General features: G+C 46.7%; 1 protein-coding gene across 1 annotated transcript in view; it reads right to left on the reverse strand.

Moving 5' to 3' along the window:
• SLIT3 (slit guidance ligand 3) overlaps window positions 1-21,349 on the reverse strand; it is an 811,508-nt gene that overhangs the window by 67,999 nt on the left and 722,160 nt on the right. Inside the window, exon 28 of the mRNA XM_030572932.1 lies at window positions 19,450-19,589. Within this exon, the coding sequence (XP_030428792.1) occupies window positions 19,450-19,589 (140 nt within the window). The remainder of the gene's footprint in view (window positions 1-19,449; window positions 19,590-21,349) is intronic.

Raw genomic sequence — 21,349 nt, forward strand, 5'->3', positions numbered from 1 at the left:
CAAAGCATATATTCTGCTGGGTTTGGGTTTCTGATGTTTGTTCTTGCACCTCATTCTTCATCCAAAGCAAGTTGGCACATTCAGTAACAACCTGCATGACTGAAACTATTGCTGAAGATATTCAGTAACATTTTTGAGGTGGCACATTTGGAAGTTTACTTTTACCTCCAAAAAAACAAAAATAACCGACACCCTAATTCAGCCAGCTAGCAGAGAAATTGATATCAATCAGGGCTAAAAGATCTGCAGCACGGTTGCAGCTGGCCTGAATCAGCAGACTCAGGCTCACAGGGCTTGGGCTGCAGAGGGGAGGGGGCGGAGAGAGGCAGGGCCTTGGGCTGGAGCATCCCCGCAGAAAAATAAAACTTGGTGCCTATATCTGGGATCCTCCACCCTCGCAGGGTCCCAGAGCTTGGGCTCCAGCCCAAGCCTGAGTGTCTACATAGCAATTTTTCAGCCCCAGAGACCAAGCCCTGTGAGCCTGAGTCAGCTGACCCAGGGAAGCCACAGATTTTTTATCCCTGTATAGATATACTCCATCAGGTCAACCTTGGTTTCTAACTTCCCTCAGTTTGCCTTTTTTGTATATTTGTATGAGAATAAACATGAGAAACATTCTTTAAAAAAGAAATCCAGAGAATTTCTAACTCGATGGTGACATGACAGGAACTCAACATTCTAAAGCCTTCAAGTATCCTTTTGAAAGGAAGCCTTTTTTGTTAATAGAATATATTGGAGATAGATGCCTTAAGCTATAACTTTGCTACAATATCAATAAAAGCTTCTTTTTTTTTTTTTAAAAAAAAAGGAAAACAGACTTTTGAGAAAAGTCAGAATAGTGGTATAAACTTCCAAAGGAAATCATAATTCTTCTTAAAGTATTCTTCTTGGCCAGCTTGGAAAATTGACAAATGCATAGAAATCCAGTAAAAATTCCCCCCAAATGTATACACTTGTGAAATATGACTCACTGTGTCATGTTGAAAGCACCACTATCAAAATTAGGAGGATTTCAGGCTTGGTACCAAACACAGCATCCAACTAATTTATCATTGTTCACAGAAAACTTGGAATGTTCTAGGCTCCTTCCTGTTTCTCATCTCTCTTTCATTTCAGATTTCAACATTTCCAGATTTCTCTTGGGAATGTCGTGGAACTCAGACAACCTCATCTTGGGGAAGAAAATTCCTGTTGATAATTGAATGGGCTTCACCAATGTTTACTGAATGGCAGACAGCATGGTAGGGAAAGAAAACACTTTTAAAATAGTGATACTCAAGGCAAGAGCTAAACATAAGAAACTATGTTTCCTTCAGTTACAAAGTATTTTGGGCAAAAATCTTTCTTCAAAACAGGGGTATGTAACATTCAGTGGCCATCTGATTGCATGTTTTTGAGGGAAAAATCTGGCCCTTTTTACTTCTGTGCCTGGCTTTGGGCTCCTAATTATTGTCGCAATTAAAGGTCTATTCCAAGTTTTTATCTGAATAGCGGTATGGGGTTCAAAATGATACTCCCAAATATTGTCATTTTGTTAATTATTTGCACACAGGTTATGCTGGGCTCTAGAGGCATTAAACAGCTTTTAAAAACGTTATCAAAAGTGTTTTATATAGAGGGCATTCCACCACATTAAAGCTATAGCTACTGTGACAGACCCAGACCAGTGAGGAGGGCAAATATACTGGTCACTGAATGAGTAGTTTTCTGTTCCCTGAGTGACCAGAGTAGGGGCTGCACTAGAGTAATCAAGAACCTGCTAGAACCAATTAAGACAGGCAGGATAATTAAGACACCTGGAGCCAATTAAGAAACTGCTAGAATCAATTAGGACAGGCTAGCTAATCAGGGCACCTTAGCTTAAAAAGGACCTCACTTCAGTTTGTGGTGTGCATGCAAGGAGCTGGAGCAAGAGGCACGAGGAGCTGAGAGTGAGAACACATATTGCTGGAGGACTGAGGAGGACAAGCGTTATCAGACACCAGGAGGAAGGTCCTATGGTGAGGATAAAGAAGGTGTTTGGAGGAGACCATGGGGAAGTAGCCCAGGGAGTTGTAGCTGTCATGCCTCTGTTACAGGAGGCACTATAGAAAGCGGCAATCCACAGGGCCCTGGGCTGGAACCTGGAGCAGAGGGCAGGCCTGGGTTCCCCCCAAACCTCCCAACTCCTGATCAGACACAGGAGGAATTGACCCAGACTGTGGGTTCCACCAGAAGGGAAGATCTCTGAGGTGAGGAAATCCGCCAATAAGCACAGGACCCACCAAGGTAGAGGAGGAACTTTGTCACACTACACTAACAGCAGCGTGTAGAATACATACACCGTATCTCCCCCGCCCCCAGCACAGGTATAGATAGCAGTGTAGATGGTGAGGCACTGTTTAAGTGAGGAGAGTCAACACATGCCAGAACCCTACACAGTTCTCTACACGCCCAGGCAGTGCCTCCCACATCTACACAGCTAATTTTAGCTCCTTGCCGCCTCCCCACTTCCAGAGGCTTTCCCCACCACTGGAGTCTTTTGCTGCAGCATGTAGCTACACACCACAATGCAGATGCAGCCTGCCTTTCACTGTGGCATTCAGCGACACGTACCTTACACGCTGCCACCAGGATAGACAAGACCTAAGAAATGCACACACCGCTGGCAACACATTCCCAACCACCAACATCATCCTCCACACCAACCTCCCCTATGCAAATCCTCTCTAGGTATGTACAGGTAAAAACACCTGACATACATACATACAACCAAAATTTTCATTACTCACCCAACCAAAACAAAATCCACACTGTATATCCCATACTCTTTCCTTTCACCAAAGTCTGCAAGAATGGACAGGCTTTGCAGAACACCCTGCTGGTCAGCCGGATAGGGTTATGTCAGACCATGAAGGAGAAGCAAGTTGAGAGTCTCACTGAAAGCCACCTGAGCCATCAGCCCTTTCCTTTCTAAACTGGTGGAGGTGTTAGTTCAGGCCCTCTAGCAGGTCTAAAGTGCTGTGGCAGGCTATGAGGACAGGATGTCTATTAAGGTAGGCAGGTACCCAGGTACTATATTACATGCATTAAATGCATTACATTTAAGATTCTGTATTGCACATAGAAACAGATTGGTAACTAGTGCAGATCAAAGCATACCAAACAGAGGCAGAGTGCTGAATGGGCAAGGAGACTAAGCTGCCATCCTAGCCTGGAAATGGAACCTTCAAGGCCGTGTTGAGCCCAGTGATGGAGTGACGTGGGTGAAGCTTGCCTTGTTACTAACCATGCACTGGATCACTGTGCTTTATCTTACACCTGGGTCTGTCAATCTGGCACCTTTCACTACCCTGACCTTTTCAAAGCCACAATAAAATAATTACCGCACTCCTACAACATTCCCCCTTTTTTATTTGGTTCAATGAAATCCTAAAGAGGGGACATTGTTCATTCTAAAGTAATCTCTTTTCACAGGCCTCACCACTTACAAAGAGCTGCTAGGCTGGCATATTTATACAGCTTCATGATCTTCCACAAGTCCAAAACCAAACCAAAACAACAGCAACAGAAACCTTTTGCATGCAGTTGGTTTGATTTAATTATTTTGTTTGTTTTTTAAATGACCACATTTGGCATATATGCTATTCATTTCACACCACGTTAGATTTTTAGAGCCATGATCTGAATTATATTGTTCCTTCTTAATGGGAAAAAAAAGGGAGGTTGGGTGTGTCAACATCTTTTTTTTTTTTTATCCCAACTTTGAAATGATCATAACACCCCCGTTGTAACTTGCCGCCAATTACCATGTGTTCCTCAGTTTTATTGCCTGCAGTGTCACTTAGGCAATACTTCGCTCTCATTCCTAATATTAATCAAAATAATTAATAACATGGCATGAAAAATATTCTCAGTCTTATGTGAAAACAACTTTTACAGAACCTCAGGGCTAAGGGTAATGCTGTCAAGAACTTCACAAGATTAAATAGAAAAAAGAAAAGTGTTTGTGGGGAATGTTGCCTGATTTTAGGGGATTAATATTATTGTTTATGTAATATAGGTTTAGGATGGAGCAATGGATGCAGACAAGCTGGCTGTTATCTACTGGGCTGACTTTTACAGCTTGCAAAGGAAAGATATATATATTTGAATTGTTAAGTAGTATGTTACAGTCCTCTTAATTGTGCTCAGTGAGCCAAAATAGGGGTGTTACCTCTGGCCACACCAGTAAGAGCTGATTACACACTACAGCTGTCCTCGTGAGAAGTTACTCATTGGATACCTAATAGCGACTAATGTTCCACAGAGACTGGGATTCCCCTGCTCTTTCTCCTACCCCTTCACGCTGGAAAAAAAAAGTGGAAAGTGCCAAGTGGAAATTTCAAATAGTCCTTAGCAATCACGGCCACTAGCACCCAAAAGCTGATTGACTTCACCAGTGGTAGATGTTACTGAGAATGTGCCAGATCATGCTGTGCTGAGAAATTATTGACAATCAGGAGTAATGCTGATGCTTGATGAAGTTTAACAGACCTGAGACAAAACCTTGTATCCACCTATCTTGGATACTCCAGTAATGCATTTCACAACAGATAAGAGTTACAGATCCAAACACCCACAAACAGGGGTGTAGTTTCAGAAAAATCAGAGGGGAGGAGCAAAGTTGTATCAGTATCCCCACTTCCACATTCCCATTGAGGCATACTTGAGGGGGCTGGAGCAGTGGCATGCCAATCCTGTCCCTTGGAGTGGAGTGTGTCTTTCACTGATGGCTGGCTTGGGGCAGGGACTGGGGCCTGATCTAGGCCATTGCTGCTGCTTCCTATCCAGCCAGTGGAATACAAGATTGGTGCTAACAATGAGGTGATTAGGAGCCCTGACCCAGACAGCCCCAGATTGGCTCTCACTCACCTGAAGGGAGACACTGCAGGGCTGTTGACTGGCAAGGTCTGGATGTGGGGAGGGAAACTGCCTCCCACCTCATAGCAAATGATACCTCTGAGCACACAAATTTTTAGGAGAGAGGTGTTAAATTTGAACTTGGAACAGAATCTCATGGCTAATGGGCCCTTACTTTTATAACAGGCTGAGCCCAACCCCTGAACTCTGAATATATTTAAAGACCAGATCCATACTTGGATTATTTTTTTACATGAGACTCTTCCTGCTGGACAGGGTTTACCATACTCAACGTTTAGAGATAAAAGCTAAGATTTTCCAACCCCAGATTTTGCCTCAATCCATTGTTTGTTCACTGAAATGAAGCAAACAGGGAAGTTGCAGCCAAAGTCCTTATGGAGACAGTCCATTCAGTTGCCAGGCAAGCGCACCAAGCCCATCTGCTAAAAATTCAATAAAAGGTTTTGTTGCAAAAATTTAAGCCTGGATGCACAGTAGCTGATTTCTAAACCTCCGTTCTGGACTTAACCTTTGCTTGACAAACAGAGAATCTTGAACTCAAGTTTTATCAGGAAAAATAATTATTTTAAAAATAATTTAAGACTGCTTATGGTAAATTCCGATATTGGGAGAGATTTTTTTCACTTTCAAACTTTTCAGTAAAATTTTGAAAAGCAGGAGCCGAAAGTTTGCCTCCTAATTCATATTTAAGTACTCAAGTTAAGGGGCTTGATTTTCAGAAGTATTCAGAGCCAAGCAGCTATCACTGCCCTTTGTGGTACCAGCGAAGCCAAGAGCTTAATGAGATGAGATGTGGGGAGAGAAGCAGAGATTCCAGCAATATTCCCACATGTTTGAGCAAAGACTGTGTTCTGCTTCTCTCCATTGACAAGATAAGGAAAAAGCTCATATAATCTCCCAAAGGAACACTGCTTCTTGTTTATGGCACTAGAGGAGATGTGACCGTGGAAAAGACGGTTACTCACTTTTGTAACTGTTGTTCTTCGAGATGTGTTGCTCATATCCATTCCAGGTAGGTGGAATGGATATGAGCAACACATCTCGAAGAACAACAGTTACAAAGGTGAGTAACCGTCTTTTCTTCTTCGAGTGATTGCTCATATCCATTCCAGGTAGGTGTACGCGCCGCGCGTGCACGTCTGCCGGAAACTTTTTACCCTAGCAACTCCAGTGGGCCGGCAGGTCGCCCCCTAGAGTGGCACCAGTATGGCACCAGATATATACCCCTGCCGGCCCGCCCGCTCCTCAGTGCCTTCTTGCCAGCTACTCCGACAGTGGGGAAGGAGGGCGGGTGTGGAATGGATATGAGCAACACATCTCGAAGAACAACAGTTACAAAGGTGAGTAACCGTCTTTTCTTCTTCGAGTGATTGCTCATATCCATTCCAGGTAGGTGATTCCCAAGCCTTACCTAGGCGGTGGGGTCGGAGTGAGAAGTCGCGGCCTGGAGTACTGCAGAGCCAAAGGCCGCATCATCTCTGGACTGCGGGACCAGGGCGTAATGGGAAGCGAATGTGTGGACCAATGACCAGGTCGCCGCCCTACAAATCTCTTGGATTGGCATGCGGGCAAGGAAAGCCAGCGATGATGCCTGTGCTCCGGTGGAGTGAGCAGTCACATGGCCCATCAGAACGTGGGCCAGGTCGTAGCAGGTCCTGATGCAGGAGGTAACCCAGGAAGTTAACCTCTGGGAGGAAATCGGCAGCCCCTTGACCCGGTCCACTACCGCCACAAATAACTGGGGGGACTTGCGGACGGGTTTGGTCCTGTCCACATAAAATGCTAGCGCCCGACGGACATCTAGCGAGTGGAGCTGTTGCTCCCTGCGGGACGAATGGGGCTTTGGGAAAAAGACTGGGAGTAAAATCTCTTGGTTAACATGGAAAGCTGAGACCACCTTGGGAAGAAAGGCAGGGTGAGGCCTCAGCTGTAGCTTGTCTTTATGGAAGATGGTATACGGTGGGTCCACTGTGAGGGCCCTCAGCTCTGAAACTCGTCTAGCTGAGGTAATGGCCACTAGGAAGGCGGTCTTCCATGAGAGGTAGAGCAGGGAGCAAGTAGCTAATGGCTCGAATGGAGGGCCCATGAGCCGAGTTAGGACCAGGTTGAGGTCCCATGAAGGGGCCGGAGGGCGGATTTGTGGATAGAGCCGCTCCAGTCCCTTCAGGAATCTCGCCACCATAGGGTGGGAGAAGACAGAACATCCGTCCATTCCAGGATGAAACGCGGAGATGGCCACTAGGTGGACCCGGAGGGACGACAACACCAGACCCTGGGTCTTGAGGGACCAGATGTAGTCTAAAATAGTGGTGACGGGAGTCTCCATAGGGCGAAGAGCTTTCTCTGAACACCAGCAGGAGAACGCTTCCACTTAGCTGAGTAAGTCGCCCTGGTGGAAGGCTTTCTACTGCCCATGAGAACCTCCCGAACCGGGGTAGAACAGCGCAACTCGGAGCCTGTCAACCACGCAGGAGCCATGCCGTAAGGTGTAGAGATGGAAGGTCCGGGTGACAGAGCCTGCCCTGGTCCTGGTTGATCAGGTCCCGATGTAGGGGCAGGGTAACTGGGTTGGCTACTGAGAGGTCCAGCAACATGGGGTACCAATGCTGTCTGGCCCATGCTGGAGCTATGAGAATCACCCAGGCTCTGTCTCTGCGCACCTTGAGGAGAACCCTGTGTATCAGCAGAACGGGAGGGAATGCGTAACACAGGTGGGCTGTCCATGGGATCAGGAATGCATCTGCCAGAGACCCTGGTTCCCGACCCTGGAAGGAGCAGAATGCTCGACACTTCCTGTTCTGCCTGGACGCCAAGAGGTCCATCCGGGGATGACCCCACCTCTGGAAGAGTGAGAGGGCGACGTCCGGACGGAGGGACCACTCGTGCGAACGGAAGGATCTGCTCAGCCGATCCACTAGAGTTTTCCGCACTCCCGGGAGATAGGAGGCGGAAAGGTGAACCGAATGGGCTATGCAAAACTCCCAGAGGCGCATTGCCTCGAGACACAGGGGAGAGGACCTGGTGCCGCCCTGCTTGTTGATGTAAAACATGGTCGTCGTGTTGTCGGTGAACACCGCGACACAACGACCTTGAAGGAGATGGACAAACGCTTGACAAGCAAGGCGGACCGCTCTCAACTCTCGTATGTTGATATGGAGGTTGATCTCTTGAGGTGTCCACAAGCCCTGAGTTCTCTGGGTGCCGCAGTGTGCCCCCCAGCCCAGATCTGAGGCGTCCGTGGTCAGGGATGCCGAGGGTTGGGGCGGATGGAACGGGAGCCCTGCACAGACTACGGACTGGTCCAGCCACCAGCGAAGGGAGTCCAGCACCCTCTGAGGAACGGTGACGACTGTGTCCAACGAATGTCTGGCCGGCCGATACTGCGCGATGAGCCATGGTTGAAGAGGCCTCATGCGGAGTCAGGCATATGCCGTTACGAACGTACAGACTGCCATGTGGCCTAGAAGGGCCAGACATGTTCGTAGAGAGGTCAGCAGGGCCGCCTGCAAGCGCAGAATGATGGCCAACAGCGACTGGAACCTGGGCAAGGGTAGCAAGGCCCTGGCCAGGGTAGAGTCCAGAACGGCCCCGATGAACTCTATCTGCTGCGTGGGGAGCAGAGTAGACTTGTCCACATTGATGACGAGGCCCAAGGCAGCAAAGAGGGTGCTGATCCTGTCGACATGGTCGCGGACCTGCAGCTCCGATGTGCCTCGGATCAGCCAGTCGTCCAGGTAGGGGAAGATGTGAATGCGGCAACGTCGAAGGTGTGCGACGACGACTGCCATGCATTTTGTAAACACCCTCGGGGCCATAGAGAGGCCAAACGGAAGGACCGCAAATTGATAATGTTGGTGGTCGACCACAAAGCGGAGGAAACGTCTGTGTTGGGGGGTAATGGAGATGTGAAAATAAGTGTCCTGCATGTCGAGGGCGGCGTACCAGTCTCTGGGATCCAGGGATGGGATGATGGTTCCAAGGGATACCATACGGAACTTCAACTTCACGATATACTTGTTGAGTTCCCGCAGGTCGAGGATGGGCATGAGGCCGCCCTTGGATTTGGGGATTAGAAAGTAGCGGGAATAAAACCCCTTGCCCTTCTCGTTTTCCAGAACCGCCTCTATGGCTCCCTTGACAAGGAGCGCGTGCACCTCCTGACGGAGGAATTGCTCGTGAGAGGGGTCCCTGAAGAGGGACGGGGATGGTGGGTGGAGGCGGGGGGATGCGAAGAAAACTGCAGGCGATAATCGGCCTGCACCGTACGCAAGACCCAACGGTCCGACGTTATTCGGGTCCATGCCGGGAGGAAAAAAGAAAGACGGTTGGAAAACTGCGGGGAGGGATCCAGAGGGGAAACTGGTACTGCGCCCTCGGGCGCACCTTCAAAATGAAGGCTTAGGCCCTGGAGGGGCCTTGGCGGAGCCTTGGTTCTGCCCCGTCTGGCCATCGGACTGCCTGCGGCGGTTGTTCCTGCCGCGGCGCCTAGAGAGGTCCTGCCGCGGGCGGAACTGAGGGTACGGCCGCCGCTGCTGCTGCTGGTTTTGCTGCCGGAATGGCCTGCGCTGTGTCGCAGGCGTATGCACTCCCAGCGACCGTATTATGACCCTGTTGTCCTTGAGGTCTTTTAGTCTAGGGTCTGTTTTATCAGAAAACAGGCCCTGGCCTTCAAAGGGGAGGTCCTGGATTGTATGTTGGAGCTCTGGTGGAAGGCCAGAGACCTGCATCGTGAGCCCCGAGGCCAGGGGCCGAGCGGCCGAGTCGGCAGCATCAAGGGAGGCCTGTAGCGATGTTCTTGCTACTTTCTTGCCCTCGTCCAGGATGGTGGAAAACTCCTGGCGAGCGTCCTGAGGCAAGAGCTCTGCAACTTCCCCGCCACTATCCACGAGTTGAAGGAGTAGTGGCTGAGGAGGGCCTGCTGGTTTGAGACCCTGAGCTGTAGCGCCCCCGCCGAATAGACCTTGCGGCCCAAGAGGTCCATTCGTCTCGCCTCCTTTGACTTGGGCGCTGGGGCCTCTTGCCCATGGCGCTCCCTGTTGTTCACCGACTGGACCACCAACGAGCAGGGTATTGGGTGAATGTATAGGTATTCATAGCCCTTCGAGGGGGCCATGTACTTTCGTTCCACCCCTCGAGCGGTCGGAGGGATGGAGGCCGGTGACTGCCAGATGTTAGTGGCGTTGGCCTGGATTGTCTTTATAAAGGGCAGGGCCACTCCGGTGGGCGCATCGGCGGAAAAGATGCTCACCACCGGGTCCTCAATTTCAGACACCCCTCTGCTTGCAAGTCCAGGTTCTGTGCCACCCGGCGGAGGAGGTCTTGGTGTGCCCTAAGATCCAGCGGGGGAGGACTGAAGGATGAGGTACCCGCCACTGCCTCATCCGGAGAAGAGGACAAGGAAACCCCTGGCAACAAAGTGTCCACGGGGGGTTCCGTGTGGGGCTGCATCTCCGTCTCTGGAGGGAGCTCTGGGTCCCGGTGACTGGACCTGCCGTCTGCTTCCGGGGAGTGAGGGGGTCTAGATACCGTTGCCTCCGGTGGTCTGCGTTCCCCCATAGGGCGGGGGGTAATGTGTTGCGGACCCTGGGCTTGGGAATACGCCCATGGGGTCCAAAACCCCCACTGTTGAGGCCCTCGCTCTTGTGGTGGAGGGTCCTGGAACAGGGCCGAGTGTCTGTCCTGGCCCATGGCATAGGCGCTGTCAGTCTGAGAAGAGACCGATGGCTCCCTAGAAGGCCACAGAGGCACTGAGCCTGATTGGTATGCGACACTGTGCACCGAGACCGACGCTCCCCTCGGTGCTGAGGCTCGGTGCTGCGACCCACATCGGTGCCGGGATCAGGATCGGGAACGGCGTGATGACCGGTGCCAGGATCCGGATCGGGATCGGGAGCGATGTCGGTGCCGGGAGCTGGACCGCGACCTTCGATGAGCGCGGTGCCGGGACGGCAGCGGAGACCGGGACCTGCCACCGGCGCGGTGCCGGGAGGTCGACCGGGATCGGGACCTACTACCGGTTCGGTGCCGGAAGGTCGACCGAGGAGCTGAACGCCGAGGTGAACAGCTCCTGGAGTCTCGGTGCCGGCGGTGAGAGGAGCCCGACCGGGACCGTACAGATGGCGATCGGTGCCGCGAGTACGACCGGTACCGCCTGGGAGAACGGTGCCGGGACTCTGAGCGGCGCCCCGAGTGCGAGCATTCACGCCTCCGGGGTGATCGGTGCCGGGACTCTGGAGACAGCGCTCGAAGCATTGGTTTACCCCTGGAGGTTACCTGTCTCGGGGGTGCCGGCTGAGGCTGCGATGGCTCCGTCATTGCGATCAAGTCCCGAGCCGAGGCAAAGGTCTCCGGCGTAGACGGTACCTGTAGCTCGAACCCTGATCTTAAGGGGGAGCTAGGAGGGGCTGGACTCGACGGACCTTCCGGGCCCGGAGTCGACAGCAGCCCTGCCGGCGGTGCCGCAGCCAGGGTAGGTGCCGGGCGCTCCACTCGGGCCTGCCTCGATGGTGTTGCAGACGCCGAGGGACGTGAGTCAGTGCCGGGGAGTCTTGCCGGTGCCGGCGCGGTCTGGTGCTGGAGTAGAACTGGCTGACCGTGCCGCCGGTGCCGGAGACAGAGCCGCTTCCATAAGGAGAGCGCGGAGTCTTTGGTCTCTCTCCTTCTTCGTGCGAGGCTTAAAGGCCTTACAAATGCGGCACTTCTCGCTGATGTGCGATTCCCCCAGGCACTTAAGGCACGCATCGTGGGGATTGCTCGTAGGCATCGGCTTCTTGCATGCCGAGCACTGCTTGAAGCCCGGCGAGCCAGGCATGGGCCCGGAGCCGGGTGCCGGGGAGGGCAATGGCCCACCCGCAAGCGATGTTAGACAACTATATACAAGAGTCTAACTAACTACTATGCTAACAGTCTATCTACTACTTAACTATGAACTATTTACAACTAAAAACGACGAACAAGTACAGGAGAGCTAGGGACGTGGAAGTCAGCAAGCCGCACTCCACAGTTCCAGCAACCGACACGGCGGTAAGAAGGAACTGAGGAGCGGACGGGCCGGCAGGGGTATATATCTGGTGCCATACTAGCGCCACTCTAGGGGGCTGTCATAACTTTAGTCCCAGATTTGGACCTTAGCGTCCAAAATATGGGGGTTAGCATGAAAACCTCCAAGCTTAATTACCAGCTTGGACCTGGTACTTGCTGCCACCACCCAAAAAATTAGAGTGTTTTGGGGCACTCTGGTCCCCCTGAAAAACCTTCCCTGGGGACCCCAAGACCCAAATCCCTTGAGTCTCACAACAAAGGGAAATAATCCTTTTTCCCTTCCCCCCTCCAGGTGCTCCTGGAGAGATACACAGACACAAGCTCTGTGAATCCAAACAGAGTGACTCCCCCTCTCCGTTCCCAGTCCTGGAAACAAAAGCACTTTCCTCTTCATCCAGAGGGAATGCAAAATCAGGCTTGCAAATCCAACACACACAGATCTCCCCCTGATTTCTTCCTCCCACCAATTCCCTGGTGAGTACAGACTCAATTTCCCTGAAATTTCCCAGAAAAGAAAACTCCAACAGGTCTCAAAAAGAAAGCTTTATATAAAAAAGAAAGAAAAAATACATACAAATGGTCTCTCTATATTAAGGTGACACATACAGGGTCAATTGCTTAAAAGAATATTGAATAAACAGCCTTATTCAAAAAGAATACAAATCAAAGCACTCCAGCACTTATATTCATGCAAATACCAAAGAAAAGAAACCATATAACTTACTATCTGATCTCTTTGTCCTTACACTTAGAAACAGAAGATTAGAAAGCAGAAACTACTTCTCCAAAGCTCAGAGAAAGCAGGCAGACAGAAAACAAAGACCTCAGACACAAAATTCCCTCCACCCAAAGTTGAAAAAATCCGGTTTCCTGATTGGTCCTCTGGTCAGGTGCTTCAGGTGAAAGAGACATTAACCCTTAGCTATCTGTTTATGACAGGGGCGACCTGCCGGCCCACTGGAGTTGCTAGGGTAAAAAGTTTCCGGCAGACGTGCATGCGCGGAGCGTACACCTACCTGGAATGGATATGAGCAATCACTCGAAGAAGAACAAGATGCTGTAGTGTACTGATGCCCTGGGACATCTTTAAGGTGAGAAAAGAAATCAAACCCTAATCAATCACAGAAATTTAAAGATAGACAAAACATACTACTTTGAAGAGAGATATCATTGTAAGTGTTGTACAAACATAAGCTGTTAAGTCATCTTAGTCTATTTCCCTGCCGAGCTTATGACAACATTCAGTGGGGATCTTTTACAGCACTGGTGGCAATTATGCTGTCAGATATTTATATAAGAATAACCATTTACATTAGCTCTGCTGAAGATTTTGTAAGGGACAAACCCTCAAGCATCAGGGCAAGAGTGAATTACTAACTAATGGCTGTTATTCAGAAATTCTGCCTTTTGGAAGGATATTCCACAAGTGTCTATTTTGAAGTTTCTTCCACCATCCTCTGCAGCATCTGATATTGGACTGTCAGAGACAGGACACAGGCCTAGATGGACTATTGGGCTGACCCAATATAGTATTTCCTATCTTCTTATGTTGAAGAAGAACTGAAATTGGAATAAGACATGTCCCAGTGCTGAAGAAAATCCCTTTTGTGCCTATTAGTGTAGTACCGACATTATTTGTGGATAATTTATCCTTTGGCTAGGTCCTTGTAATGCTTTCAAGGCTAATGGGAGATTTCAATTAACCTTGCATCCCTAAACACAGCAACTGAACATATTTAAGCAAATTATGCTCCAATTTATGGGAGTAAGTCACAGGAATCTTTGGCCCACTTTTTTCCTTTGAAGGTGGCTGCATCTACTCTAATGTCTAGCAGAAGATAAATTACAACTTGCTCCTTTGTATACCAGTTGTTAAAATAGAGCAATCTTCCTAGAATAATTTATATACAAGGATACCTGTTTACCTCTTGCTGGGATTTCTAATCTGCCCACTGAGTGCCGAATACAGTAATTAGAGTTCACACAGTTGTCTACATAGTTGTCCACTCCTCCTACATTTGGCAGTTTAGCATGCTGCCTTATTTATTGAATATTATAACTTGCTCTGAAAGTGGTTAGGTTTGTGCTTGGCTTCTAATCCTCTGGCAGGATGCTCACAGGCTGAGGCTAATCCACCAAGAGCACCCTATGTTCAGATCTCACAAGCTTTATCCTCCCAGGCAGTATTAGTCTCATTGTTCCATAGATGTGTAGCTGTCTTGGTGGGCCATGAATGCAGAGGAAGTCTGCCATTTGGGTCCCAAACCATGGGTGGCATTAAGGATTAGACTAGGGATTTGAACTGGCACCAAAAGCAAGCTGGGCACCAAGGTAGGGTGCAGAGCACCAATGTGATGCATTGTTCATGCATTTTCCTGCTAAGGAATCAGACTGTTGTATTCTCAGTTGCTGTGCTGCTTCTACCTTCAGTCCCAGCACAATAAATTACCAGAGTCTGACCTGAGGGAGGTAAACATGTGGATCACTGTCAAGGAAAACTCAGACTGACTTCGACAAGAGTAGGAATGGGTCCAAGATCTTTGTATCAGTTATATGTATCCAGCTCTTTGATTTGATTCTGCAAGTGAAAACTTGGGGTTCTTGCTTTAGTCTTCTTTACAGAAAACAAACAAATTTCACATTTTCCGAGTAAATAAACTGGAAAACTTCAACCCAGAGCAAGAATCTCTTGGATGAAAGGATGGGTGCACCAAACCCTAATCATTAGTTGCTTTGTCTTTCAAGCAATTATGGCTAAGGATGGTCTCATAGTTCTGAAACCAGCTAATAGTTAGGAACTTGTTTAGGTCTTAGATATACATATAATAGCTCAAATCCTTGGTGAACTTACAGAAGAAATACTTCAAACCACACTATCAGAAAACTTCCAGCTTGTATCTGTGACACATGAACTAAAAACATACAAAGGCAACAAACCAATCTAAAGAGCTATGATTCAGATAAGTTTAACTCAGCACTGCAGTTGGGGCCCCTCACTGAGATTGTTCTGAGCCATCTCACCACAATGGTTAGTTATGTGAAGCAAGCTAACAAAGCTCCATAAACTAGTAGCAACCACAAGTCACCACAAAGCATCTTTCCTCCAAAGTAATTTTGTTTACTTAAGTGCTTGGCTTTGGACAGGCAATAGCACTGCAGTAAGCTGGGCCAGAGGGACGGGCTCTAATCACTCACAAACAATGAATAGTGTTGAGTTGAAAAGGGAAAGAACAACAAAAAAATCTGTGACAACAACATCTAAGCTAAGAGACTGCAAAGTCCCCTGACGTAAAAATGCTTTAGGCTCATCTTGCTAACATGTAACACCAGAAATGGTTTCTACTCATTTTTCTGAGATACAAGTTAATGGCGACAAATCTTTCACAAGGAAATAAACTTATTTAAAAACATCTGGGTTTCCAAGATAATAATCTTACAGCGTCCTCTTCCCTACTCCTTCCCGGGATGCCATCTGTTTTAGGAACAGGCCATTTTATTTAATATGAGTAAGTTTTTTGAAATTGTTTCCAAACCTGATCCCAATTTCCAGACCAAAGCGGGTTGAATACATTTCCTGAAACTCATTAGATCAGGCTCTTTAAAGAAATTTCTAGTGTTTCCCAAATTCTTTGTGGCATCTACTCATTTTTAATTCTGACTAAGGACACAGAGTGCAGGGGTGCGTGAAATTAAAAAAAAAAGACACAAAAGTTTAACTAAAATGTTTCAAAAACTTCAAAGACCAGCTCAGGTTTGGGATTGGTCAGATTCTGGCCAAAGGTTCACATAAATTCATGGATGATCGTTTGAGCTGCCAATCCCACAGGGATGACAGTGTTTGGATACCACCATTAAAACAGTAAGACAGTACATGCAAGACTGATGCGGGGGTGTCCTGAGTAAGAACAAGCTCTGGGTGTCTATTTCTCTCAACCTGCGTCACCCCAACCCACATGAGAACAAGTCAAAAAGGAGTCTGGGAGGCAGATGGACAGCTAGATAAAGAAGTCTAGGGAAAGGGAAATGCTGTGGGCTTTCTTAGAGACTCTTGAGGCAGACAGAGCTGGGGTACACGGAGCGGGATGGTTTTAAGCAAGAAAGCCAGATATAGCCAAGTCCCAGGAAGGAAGTTAAGAGATTAGCAGAGTGAGGAAAGAGGCCATAAACAAAGGAAGATCAGCAAGGTTGAGAAAGGAACCAAATGGTAGGTTCCTGTTTTGAAGTCCATGGCTAGGAGTTCACCTGCCTTTCCCTGAATCAAGAGGAAAGATTGCTGAGACCATCAAGAGAGGGCTGTGGCCACAGAGGGCTCCAACAAACTGTTCAGCTAGTTTCTGGTCCATTGTTAACCTTAGACTTCTTCTGAACTATCTATCCTGGAAGAAGTAGAGTGTTTTGTTTAGCTGTAGGGCTAAACTACCCGCCAGTGAGAGGAAAACGGTGGTAGGGGGAGTTAAGGACACTGTGTCACAGAGCCTAAATATGGCTTTAATTGCTTACATTTAGGCACACAGATTTTCAAGTGTTGAACTTAATGAATAAAAAGGAAAACATTTTCTGGTCTTGTGGTTAAGTCGTTGAGTGAAGAGATTCACACCTTTTACTTTTGTTTCAGCCACTGAATCTCTTTGTCACATTCAGCTAGTCACATGCCATTACTATGCCTCTGTATAGACTTCTGTAGATTATTCTTACCTATTTCAGAGAAAGTCTGTGAGGCTCAGTTCATTCATGTTGTAAAGCACTTTGAGATCACTGGAAGGGAAGGAACTCAGAGGGTCAAGAATATTTTTAATAATACCAAAATCAGACCTCGGGTGTGGTAAATTCCTCCCCACTATAGTCATTTACTATATTGGACATTTTTCATCTAAGATCAGCTAGAAAAGGAAAACATTTGGAAAACTATTCAGTGAAGAGAGATTTATAGCCTTTATTATTTTAACCAATGAAAGCACGATTCATACTTGGCATATTTTTCCCAAAAAGGGCATAATGGTAAAATGAGAGAGACAAGATAACAAAGCAGGGCGATTCTGAGGATATAAAGGAAACCTTGGATACTTCCAAGAGAGACTGGCGTAATGGAAAAACCAGGAATGCATGTCACCCATCGGAGAATTCTGAATATGGGAGAAAATTCCTTTCTGACCTCGCAGTGATTAGCTTATTCTTTGAAGCATGATATTTCATTACTCTTATTTTAGCTTGCAAAATCATGTCATTAGTTATTAGGTTACCCTGATCATGTTTTTTTAAGATATAGCCACAATATTGTTATCCCTTTTGACCTGAGCACATCCATCATGTACTGAATTCAGTTTCCTTTTCACCCATCGCTAGCATACCAGTATTTCACCCTAAGATTTTTTTGTTGCAGCGAATTCATCAGAATAATTACAAGGGTGTGAATAAATATTCTCTTGTTTGTACTAAAATTAGCCTGCAGTTAATTTGAGTGACCCTGAGCTCACATTTCACATGGACCTTCACATTTTTAAAAAACACAAAGTTCCGCTAACTCTTCTCCTTTTCAAGTGATTTTTTCAGCCTTTCATTATATGTAAGTCCTATGACACCTCCACAACCATGCATACTACTGGTCTCCAGACTTTCAGCCTTATTGTTTATAGTTATAATCAAATTTGTTTCAATTGCAATCAAATGGTTATTGGCTGTACAAAGGGTTAATATTCTAGGCCCCAGATATTGTATTCTATATCCGGCAGTGTGTATCATGCATCTGAAACTAGAATCAGTTCCAAGGAGTTTAACTGCAAAGCAATTTGATGATCTGGTACATTCTAGCTGATGAACAGCTTACAAAAGGCAATATTCAGTCATTCATTCTGGTAACAGTGAGCTGGATTATGATTGAAAATATCTGCAAATCTGACTCTGAAGTGTCATAAAAATTATTTGGCCATGACCAGAAATGATTCACTGACAGGTACTATCTGCATAAAAATCCCACTCCATCCTCTTTTCTCTGTTTTTCTCTGCAAGAGCCATTATAGCCCAACATAAGGCTGTTAAAAAGGACAGATCAGGTCCATTGTGCATTGAATTCAGTTCCTTGCTAGCTATTTCTTGCTTAGCTGCTCAAATACACTTCCTTTTGTAAACCTAAAGCCCTTATCACCATATAAGGAGTTCTATTTGATATCAGCAAGGTAAGGCTCACATACATACAGTACATGTAAGAACAATTGGCTCAACATACTAGAAACAAAGTTCTTTGGGCCAGCCTAAGCTTTTGGCAGAAGTAGTAGATAAAAACTCCAATAAATTTTCATTCAAGTCATAAGGCTTTTCCCAGCCAAAGATTTACACAGGCCTCTTATATTGGCCATAAAAAAGCATTTTAAAAGAGTTTGGGAAATTCTAGAAGACTTCCCTGTCACTTACCAGGCCACTCCAACTTTATACTTATTAATTCCAGTGATATGTAATACCCTCCAGCATATGAGAAGCCCGTCATTAGTGCACCATGCTCATAGAGTAACAAACCTATTTCAAAGCATCAAAATAGGAACTCTGTATACTGAGCAGAGGAGATCAGTCTTGAGTGGCTTCTGATGAGTGAAGTATCTACTCCAGCAGTCATCTGAGAGGCAGCATTTTTACATTTTTGAGCTAAGAGGGTTCCTAACCCTACAGAACATTTAGGAAGGAAGACATCTAAAGCACAGGACAGAGAGTGAGAAGATCTGGGTTCTATTTCTAGCTCTCTCACTGACTCACTCTGTGACCGAGGGCACTCTGTGCCTTAGTTCCCCATCTGTAAAATGGAGGTGACAACCGAGATATTGTCAGGGTTGGTTCATTAATACATGCAATGCTTTGAGTTCTTTAGATGGAAGTTATTTTATAAGTGTTATTATTATAGTATAATTTGAAACAGGAATTGCTTTTATTCTCAGAAATGCTAAGCAGACGTATACCGAGCTAACTCAGTATTGGAAACACTTTTGTGAACAGTTTTGTGGAAAAGTACAAATTTCTCTAACCAACAGATGAACCTGAGAATTTCTTGTTTATATATTTTAACTGTTGTTCCAGTAACTGCGATGAGTACTTCTGACCTAGGGAAGGGCATGTGTAAAAAATATGCCAAGACAGTAACAGATTTTCCCCTCTGACTCTTCCCAAAAGCCTTCTTCTGGTATGAATTACACTCTCTCGGGGTGGCAGTGATCTCTCTGGATTAAGGGTCAGACATATTGCTGGAGCAGCATCTTGGCAAAACTATCCTCTTTTCTTGCCTCTGTTTTCTGGATGAGCAGGAATTCACTGACAACACACTTGCAGTTTGGATACTTTCAAATCTACTCAGAATCCGGGTTGTTTGGATACTTTCAAATCTACTCAGAATCCGGGTTAATTCCATGTATGTGATCTAACCAAGTGGGAGTGGACCAGTTTCTTATGGTGCCCCAGGTGGCTGGAAGTTCCTTCAATTGCTCCCCTCAGTTCCTATGCCCTTTGGCTGTGGTCCTTCCTTACCTGTGTAATTAGGAGGGCAGAGACAGACATAGTTGTTGATTCCATCCATGCACGTAGAGTTATTCTCACAATCATTATCTTCACAGTCATCTGGGTTTATGTCACATCTCTCCCCCTCATACCCTAGAGGGCAAGAACAGCTTTGGAGCGGGATAGAAAAAACAGAGAAAAAGTTAGTTTGGATTTCAGAATTTGCTTTTGAGCAGGGAGGAAGTATTGGAGTGGGATGAAAACTGATACAGATGACCTGTACTCTCTGCTGCAACAACGCAGCAGCATTCACATTACTAGCGAGCTGGGTGACTCACTACTAGTGAGTTTGGTGATATATGCCACAGTGACAAGCCTGGACACTATATTCCTATAAAAGCAGCAAAGAGTCCTGTGGCACCTTATAGACTAACAGACGTTTTGGAGCTTGAGCTTTCGTGGGAGAATACCCACTTCGTCGGATGCATGTAGTGGAAATTTCCAGGGGCAGGTATATATCAGGGAGGATGAGGTCCTCTTCTAGCAGCTGAGGTGTGAAAACCAAGGGAGGAGAAACTGGTTCTGTAGTTGGCAAGCCATTCACAGTCTTTGTTTAATCCTGAGCTGATGGTGTCAAATTTGCAGATGAACTGAAGCTCAGCAGTTTCTCTTTGAAGTCTGGTCCTGAAGTTTTTTTGCTGCAGGATGGCCACCTTAAGATCTGCTATTGTGTGGCCAGGGAGGTTGAAGTGTTCTCCTACAGGTTTTTGTATGTTGCCATTCCTAATATCTGGACAGTCTCTACGGAAAAGGATAAATGGACACCAATCAGATATTAGGAATGGCAACATACAAAAACCTGTAGGAGAGCACTTCAACCTCCCTGGCCACACTATAGCAGATCTTAAGGTGGCCATCCTGCAGCAAAAAAACTTCAGGACCAGACTTCAAAGAGGAACTGCTGAGCTTCAGTTCATCTGCAAATTTGACACCATCAGCTCAGGATTAAACAGACTGTGAATGGCTTGCCAACTACAAAACTAGTTTCTCCTCCCTTGGTTTTCACACTTCAGCTGCTAGAAGAGGGCCTCATCCTCCCTGATTGAACTAACCTCGTTATCGCTAGCCTGCTTCTTGCTTGCATATATGTACCTGTCCCTGGAAATTTCCACTACATGCATCCAATGAAGTGGGTACTCACCCACGAAAGCTCATGCTCCAAAATGACTGTTAGTCTCTAAGGTGCCACAGGACTCTTCTGCTTTTACAGATCCAGACTAACATGGCTACTCCTCTGATACTGTAGTCCTATACTCATCTACAGAAAAGGTACAGCATGGGCAGAAGAATTCATCTCCCCTGCACCTCCATTGCCCTGCTTGCTGATGTGCCTCATTCCTGAACAGGAGTGAACAACTCTAGGGTGACAGGTTAAGCTCACTCACCAAGGCTAATCAAATTCTTGGTTTCTCTGCATGGCCAACAAGGGTGTTGATTGCTACCACAGTGTTGGTTATGTAGGCACCTGTCCATCAAGAACAGGACTGAGGACACCGACACACATCATTACACGTGAATAGGAAGCTTTTAAACGGCTCTAACTCTTTCACCATTAACAACCTACACTGGATTTGAATTAGGGAGGTAGAAGTGAAAGTTTTCATCTCATTACCACCTTCTTTCCAATCCAAACAACAAATGTTTGTTAATGGATTTTCCAAACAGAGTACTTTCAGTGTTAAGGAATCAGCACTTTTTCAGCTCCTTCAGTACCATGAAGAATCAACTAGGAAAGAATAATTAAATTAAATGCTGTGATTGTCTACATCCTAAGTATTTATGACTCCCAATACCTGAAGAAGAGCTCTCTGTAAGTTTGAAAGTTAGTCGCTCGCACTAATAGAAGTTTGTCCAATAAAAGGTATTACCT

Source organism: Gopherus evgoodei, chromosome 8 (genome assembly GCF_007399415.2).
Source record: "Gopherus evgoodei ecotype Sinaloan lineage chromosome 8, rGopEvg1_v1.p, whole genome shotgun sequence".
Taxonomy (NCBI): domain Eukaryota; kingdom Metazoa; phylum Chordata; order Testudines; family Testudinidae; genus Gopherus; species Gopherus evgoodei.